The sequence below is a fragment of the Morone saxatilis genome, unplaced genomic scaffold (assembly GCF_004916995.1).
Source record: "Morone saxatilis isolate NCDOM2014 unplaced genomic scaffold, NCSU_SB_2.0 Contig19, whole genome shotgun sequence".
In the NCBI taxonomy this organism is placed as follows: domain Eukaryota; kingdom Metazoa; phylum Chordata; class Actinopteri; family Moronidae; genus Morone; species Morone saxatilis.
The window spans coordinates 3712323-3720281 of record NW_023339751.1 but is presented as its reverse complement, the minus strand read 5'-3'; the positions used below and the strand labels follow the sequence as shown (position 1 = coordinate 3720281).

The window sequence follows — 7959 nt, the reverse complement described above, 5'->3', positions numbered from 1 at the left end:
CCCACCTCCACTCTCCTCACTGCCGCTTGTTTTCTCCAACTTGCATGCAGGCCAAAACACACGCTTACTCCTCCATGCCAAGCCCAGTCCAGAGAAGCTAAGAACCCCGGCTGCTCGAGACAAAAACCCAGACCAGCGAGAGAGCAACACAGAGCAAAAGAAGAGAGAATCTGGCCATAGCTAATGCTCCTGCCTCTGTTCTAGCTGGAGGAGACCTTCCTGTGGATCTATCAATGACTTCTTTGTTTGGTTTGTTGCAGAGTGCCCCCTCTTTCAGCCCCCTGGAAACAGCCTCCGACCTGCAGCAGTAGTAAGTCCATGCCTCCTTCTCATTCGAATACTTGTGCTTTAAATCTTGCTTCCTCCCTCCAGTATCTTGATGATAATTTAAGGCATGTTATGGAGATTAATGTCAGTGAGAGATTTCTCCACCCTGTAGAGCTCGCCCGCCTACTGCAGGGGGACTCCTGCTTCCTGAGGAGATCCTGTTAATAAGGCGAAAAGCTACCAGAACAGTGTGTCCTCTGTCTGTGTTTCATGGTGTTTTTTAGGGGGGGTGGGTGGTCGTAGTGTGGAGACATGGCTGCTATGTGGTGATTTATTTAAAGACAGCAACCTGGATGTCACTGGGATAGAGGGAACTCGCTCAGCTGCTGCATAACTTGAAAACCGTTATCTCCTTCTGAATGGGTGTGTGTGCAGAACTGTGACCAGCGTATGAAAGAGGATGCGAACTGTTATTAAAGCAAAGCCTAGCGAGCCCTTGATCTTTTTTGTTTTTGTTTGACGAGATTGACATCTTCTATTTTTGTTTGTGTAATAAAATTTGAGGAATTTAGGACTGAGAATGTCTCGCGCTACAATCCAGGGAAAATAAACTTCTCCCTCCTATTCTGTGACAAACTTTTCCATCTGCTACAACCATTATGTCATCACGGCCAAGAGAAAGAGATTCCCAATCCAATTTTTTAATCCACTGATTCGTAGCTAATTTTGAAAGGAAGAGGTTTCTGGTGATGAGGTGGTGGAAGTTCCCTGACCCGAGGTTTTCAAAGGAAACCTCAAGTCATAAACCGACTTCCCTCAGAGGCACATGTGTTTAGGGCAGGATGTTTTTTTTTATCTTTGGGGACTGTTTGAAATCAGAGACGTTTTAAAGATCACTCTTGTAAAATGATATGAATGAATGAGCGTCTGAGGGAATTAAGATCTCGATTAGACAGCCAGTGCGAGTGCATGATGGTTCTTATCCTAGAAATATGCTAGACAGCTAAAATATATGAATTAATTGCTATAAATTAATCAGAAATTGTTTGTATGGCTTCACATTAAGAGCTGTCACTGTGATGCAGTAGTACATGTGCATACTTATAATAGGCATAAAGGACCTCCTCCTCATTCCAGGTAAACAGATAGACATTGCAGTCAGTCTGCAGTAGGTACTGTCACTGGCTCTCTCTCTCTCAGGCAGCACACTGACTGCTGATTTCACCAGAACCTTCCTAACAGACATTGTATTAAATCTCTCATTGCTCCTGTGCTGCACATTTCCTGTATTCCTGCATTTATGTGAATTCTTGTAAGTAACCTAGAACCAACATGATTTTAATGGCTCTCTTGCGTCAGCAGCGCACACATGTGTTTTTCTAACAGCTATGAAAGAGCTTCTTGTTGAGGTAGTGAACAAGCAGAGTAATGTATCCATACGTTTGTGCAAGCTTGTAAAACTCTTGCAGATGTTAAACACATTTTGGAAAATGCAATCCTCCCAACAGAAGGATTTGCACGTTGTTGTGCTTTTTTTTTTGACCTAGAGGATACTGGAGTCTCTGTATAGTTTAATGACCATGTTTGTCTGCACAAATAGAGTCGCAGCGTGCGTAACACATGAGTTGCATGTGAAAGAGAGTAAACCTGAGAGTTGTACAGGTGCATGGCTGATGCACCATGTGGGAATGTTCAGAGAATATTTATAGAAATCTGCCCTGTTGGCCTCTCTGGAATGCCAAGATATGTGTGGTAGCCAATGCCTTCTCCCAACATCAGCCTCCAAATTCTGCACTTTTTCTGTCTCTGATTATTTTGTCTCCCACAAGTCTGCAAAGACAGGAATTACCTCAAGATACACTAAATAAGAACCATATGACAGCTCATTATCCAATTTGCGCGCCTCTGTTTATCATAAAAACATGTAACACAACCTCCTCTGAATGAATTCGACTGTGTTTAATTAGCTGTCTGCGTTCCTTTCACCGCCGTCTAGCTCCTCGAGCAAGTCTGGACACAGCGAGGTGGAGAAGGACGGTGGATCATCCACGAGCGAGCCTGGGGCTCCAGAATGCGACCGCCATGTTTACAAGAGTGTCCTGGAGGGCGGCGACATTCCCTTACAAGGTCTACGGGCCCTAAACAAGCGCCAAGGCAGCTCCTCCTCCTCTAAAGGTAGGATACCAGCCACTTTACATATGTGGCCAGTAAAATGGAAGGTGTGTGTATGTTTATTGATGTGGGGGTTAGACAGTGCAGCCATTAAAGGCCTTTCCTGCTGAGACAGAACCAATGAGTTACAGACTCTGATGTTGGACTGTTCAAAGTGTCAGACAGGGATACATGTGTTTCCGTTTACCTTTCTGTTGGAATCCACACATTTTCTTTGCTCCCAGACCTCACAGCATTGGCCAATCACCTCGCAGCATTCATTCCCCCGGCAGCTTTTGATTTATTATTATTGTTGCCATGGATGTTTTCATCGAACGTGTACTGGCCATCTGCTTTGGAAAACTCATGGAGGGAGTGAGGTTGTCTTGCTAAGTTGATGGAAGCTAACCTTGGGGATTTTCCCCCCTCTTGCTCCAGTTGTGAGCCACCAGTCGCTAGGCAGGCTTAGGGCAAGACTCCAGAGCGTTCCAGCACCAGGGAGCGGAGGGCCGGGGAGGGGATGGATGAGGAGGGGACGAGGGAGATAAACAGAGCTCTGCTCTTCACAACCCCGGCCAGACAGGGGTGAGATAAACAGGAGGGACACAGAGGGTGGGTAGGCATGAGGAAGTCAGCTGTCAGTGTGAGGTCAGGGGCTGGAATGCCTGCGCACATGGCCGGGGAAAGAAGCGCTGGGGGAGGAGAGGAGATGTAAGGAAGAGAGAAAGGGACAGTGTGACCCAATATGTGTCATTACATTGCATCTGGGAAGACACACAACAGACACTGTCCACTCAGAGTTAAAGTTTGATATTAGATTTCAGTCTTGGAGCAAAAATATATCAGGATACTTGTTTTAGTTTTTCCCCGAATTGTGGAACCATGAAGTAAAAATTGCTTTAGCACTCCTGTCAAATGACTAGCACGTTCTTTCGTTAGCCTCCTGCCCAAAGAAACAACCAAATGCTAGAAACCAAACACTTCATCATGTGTTTCTGTCTTGTGCTCCTGCAATGAAAAAACAATCTTTGTGTCTTAAAGTACTAAGCCTGAGGACTTTTGATTGGCCAGAAATCTTTTCTTTTCCACATGCTGTGGATACAATCTAGTTTACTTCCTCAGTGTGTGTTTTTCTGGTAGATATGAATGTGACAGATGGGTCACTCATGCTACAGAAGTGTCTCACAGCATGTGAAAGTGTTGTGTCATTTCCCGGTTCCATCTGTAGTGCTGTCACGAGCATACTATAGCATGAAGAGAGCCAAGAACTGGAGAGGGTTTTTTTTGACAGTCATATTTACTGGGAAGGTTGACTCAGGATACATTTTTTATTTACAACTGTGTGGAGGAGCAGTGTATTAACGGCGGTGCCACAGGCCATTTATCACTGCTGTGGTCTGTCTAATTGCTAAAAGTAGTGGAGAAGAATATATGTAGGAGGTTAAAGTGGGACAGGCAGCAGTCATGTGGGAGAAAGGTTTAGCCCTAATCTGAATACAAAGTAAGCAACAGAGCAAGTCTGAATAGGTTGTTTTTCTTTTTCTTTTTAAATTGTACTGATACTGCAGTCAGTGTTTAGAATTCCTATATGACCTCCAACATCACATGACATTTCATGGCATATTGCTGTTTTAATACTTTATGTTTCACTTGTTATGTTGCTGTTTACAGTGATAATGATAATACAAGAATATGTTAGACAGTAAATTTCCCCTTGTTCCATTTTTACAATGCATAATTCTTCACTGCAGTACCATGCTGTTAGTATAACAGTCATCTATTACTTGATGCACAATGCATCAAGTCTGCTTCCTCTTCTCATCTACTTTTGATGGAACTTGGTCTTTACTTTAGAAATGTGCCTGACTCTGTTTTAGTGTGTGTGAACCTGTGACCATTGTAATCTAATATGTTGTTTATTCTGTTGTCCTGCATGCTTGCCAGTGGATTATAAAGGTGGGAATGGCTATATAATTTCACCCTGCTCCTCTGTAAATAGTCGATCGGTTCTTGCCAGTAATGCAATAGGTAACCAGTTTAAGAGTATGAAGCCTCTATCTGCTGCCAAAGCCTGCATTCCCCAAATACTGCCCTCTAAATTCAAGCCCAAGCTGCTGCCGCCCAGTGGTGACAGTCAGGAAAGCAGGACTAGAGCTGTCAGGCACCCAAAAGCTCACAGCTGTGAGGAGCTGTACACGGGGTCATGTGACACAGACTTTGCTGGAGCAGAGGAAAGGGAGAGTGGGCAGCATTCTGACTCTAAGTCCAGCTGTGGCAAGGAGTGTGCGGACGGCCTCAGGAATGTTTCCCCTGCAATTAGGAGGAGCGCATCTGAGTTTTCCAGCCTGTACAAGACCATGCACCACATACAGCGGCCCAGCTCGGCCGGCTGCAGCCCCCACGGCAGCGTCCGCAGCCTGGCTTCTCTTTTTGAGAAGGCAAAGGCCGACGGGGGTGAAAGGTCAGAGGGAGATGACGGGGATAACATTCCACGGGATGCAGTGTCGTCACGGGTCAGTGAGTTTGAAATGATCATTCAGCGGTCCACCCCGGCGCCCAGCCGCTCCTCCTCCCTGCCCACCCTGCACTCCAGCCACAGCCACAGCCCCAACCACAGCAACGCCCACCTCTACATGGCGTCTGCAGTGTCAGCGGAGTCCCTTTTGGTTGCCGACGCCACCCAGACGGATGCCTGCTCCCCAGTGGAGGCAGAGGGCAAGAGTTGTGAGGAGGAGGCCTTGTCACCGGGCAGTGTGACTGTGGAGGACACTGCTTCCTCCTCAGAGGACGGACACAATGTCGGGACTGACTCCCCCACTAACACGGAGAATGAGATTGAGCAGATCTTCAGTAAACGTTCCCCAGAACTGATCCACCGAAATGTCTGTGGATCAAAGAGTCCCTCCGCACTGCTCCCAGCATCCCCTCCGCAGCACAACCATAACCACCACCACCACCACCACCTCCTGCATCACCTGAACCATCAACTCCTCCTCAAACCCAGCAAATGCAAAGGCTCCTGCCCAGCCTCCTACACCCGCTTCACCACCATCCTCAGGCACGAGAGGCAGCAGGCCACCACCCAACAGGAGAGGCTGCCGCCTCCAGAGAAGAAGACCACGCTGCCTGGGAACCTCTTCCTCATGGGCCCTGCTCCTTTTAGGTTACGGAAGAACCTGCAGTCACACCAAACTCGGAGGACCGTGTTAGCTACCAGAGCGACAATGGGCACCCAGAAGCCGTGCACTTTGTCTCCTGAGCTCAGACCTCTGATCCCTCAGCGCCTGTCCTCCCTGGAGGTCCTGGAGAGGCTGAGTAACGGGGAGGGAAGCAACACTGACCACCTGAGTAACGGGCAGGGCTTGGACGCCAACGGGAACCTACTGCAGCCGCTGGCAGCTCACCGCAGAGGTGGCTATCTCCATCCCTTCACCACTGTCACCCTCCTCCTCTCTCCTCCCTCTGTGGTCACTCATTTTATCTCGCCTCTCTCCTCACCTTGTGTCCCTTTTCTCCACAAAGCGACGCCGCCGCCCTCCATCTCTAGTCTGTGTGGTGTGTTTACAAAGTGTCAGGGAAGCCTCCATCTCATTCTGAGTGTGCTGTTTGGTGCTCTTCCATTTCACTGTGAATGAGTATGGTCCCACAAACGCATCAAAACACTTCAGTGACTGTAGGAGGTTCAGGCAGCTTTTGGTAATGTATATATCTCCTGGTGACATCAGATTTGAGTTGTATGCAAGAGTGCTAGAGCCTGCATAAGCATTACATCCATACAGACCGAATTATAGATGAATTAGACAGATAGAAAGATAAGTGTTCACAATTAGATATCAAATCTTGTCCTTAAACAGGCAATGACTTTGTACCTTAAACTACAATCCCAGCTTTCCTCTATAATGTTTAAGCAGGATAATTTGATATAACATTGCATACGTTCTCTCAAATTGATGTCTCACCATGTCCGTATCTGTTTTGTTTTTTTTCTGTTTTGGGAACAATTTACATCTACCATCTTTCATTCTCTCACTATGAAAGGTTTGTTTTTAGCCAAACAGGATGTTCCCTGCTTTTAATTTCTTATGTAACAGCCGGTACTTCAGGGCATCAGACACAAACCTGAAACATTGATAGTTGTTTCTTGTGGCCCTTGCTGGGACACAGAATGAAACCTCTATGGTGGTGCGGGGAGAACACTTATGTCACGAAAGATATCTAGCTAATATAATAAAGGTGAAACTTCAGTAAACTGATGGATGCTTGTTGGTCGATCAGTAAAACCATGATGTGATGTTTATTTTATTTTTTTGGCCGAGATACAGTAGGTTTCATATTTTTTTCTTTGTTTTTGTCTTGAACACACATTGGATCATTCTGTGTTCATTCCTATGTGCATGCAGGAATACATTTGGCTTTTTGGATGTGTGCTTGCTTTTTGTTTTTAGTGTTGCAGAGATTATGATGTTCATTTAAAGCATGCATGGTTGTATTTATTGTACATTTTTATGATTCTATTCATTGGAATTAAGGAGTTGACTGCAATATCATCATCTTATATTTGAAAAGATTTTGTTCTTGAATTGGATTCGTCCTGTGGTTGACAGTGAAAATGCTTCCACAGCGTTATACTCTTTCTGTTTCTGTTTCAGACTCATCCCCAGCACATGGGGAGAGCCAGGATGAAGTGTTGCGGAGGCGTCATGGGGACAAAGAGGTGAATTTCAAACCTTTATAGACACACCTCACTGACAATGCTTTTGTAAAGAGAGCTGTGTTATGAATGAGGAAATCATATATTATACAAGAATGTGTCACATGAATAAAAGAGTAGAAGAGACCCTTATCTGGAGGGACAAACAGTTCAGTGTGGTTTCCTGGCAGAAAATCTTGGAGGAGCAGCGGCGGCTGAAGCGGGAACAGGAAGAGGCTGACACGGCATCGAGGCGACACACAGGCATTGTCCCGACGCACCACCAGTTCATCACCAACGAGCGCTTTGGAGACCTGCTCAACATCACAGATAACACAGAGAAGAGGAAATCAGGCGTAGAGGTACAATACAGGCCCGTGTCTTATCCTTCTGTAAGCAGGAAAAAAGACGACAGATGCTTTGTCAGTTTGTGAGGCTGTGAGGGGGTGATGGGCTTGTCAGCGGGATTTCTGCAGACACAGATGGCTTTCTCCTCTGGGTCAAAAAATTCAAGAGGGTGAGTGCAGTGAGAGAAGGAAAAATATGAGTTGCTGAGTTTATCACTGAATATTTCCAGCTGGCTTCCAGACTTCCACAATGCACGCCACTGGTATTAGTTGTGTTTACCAAGGTGTGCCTGCTCTCTTGGCAGACCAGTCTCACAGTAAACAACCCACAGTAGTTTCTTACTGGGAATGCTCCAGAGGACAAGTAACCCAGTCAGTCACAAGCACCTCATTCCTGTCATTGCTATAATATTTATGTTCAGACTGGGCACTGAAAGGAGAACTCGAGCAGATTTACAGCTCACAACGAATTCCAGAGTCTTTTCTTACACATGAATGACAAAG

The 7959-nt window shown here is 46.1% G+C and overlaps 1 protein-coding gene across 1 annotated transcript in view; it reads left to right on the top strand.

The window, feature by feature from the left end:
• The window catches only part of LOC118329469 (sorbin and SH3 domain-containing protein 1), a 42022-nt gene that overhangs the window by 24797 nt on the left and 9266 nt on the right, over nt 1-7959 (top strand). Inside the window, exons 15-19 of the mRNA XM_035663674.1 lie at nt 261-310; nt 2264-2442; nt 4363-5829; nt 7068-7132; nt 7300-7470. Coding sequence (XP_035519567.1) covers nt 261-310; nt 2264-2442; nt 4363-5829; nt 7068-7132; nt 7300-7470 — 1932 coding nt within the window. The remainder of the gene's footprint in view (nt 1-260; nt 311-2263; nt 2443-4362; nt 5830-7067; nt 7133-7299; nt 7471-7959) is intronic.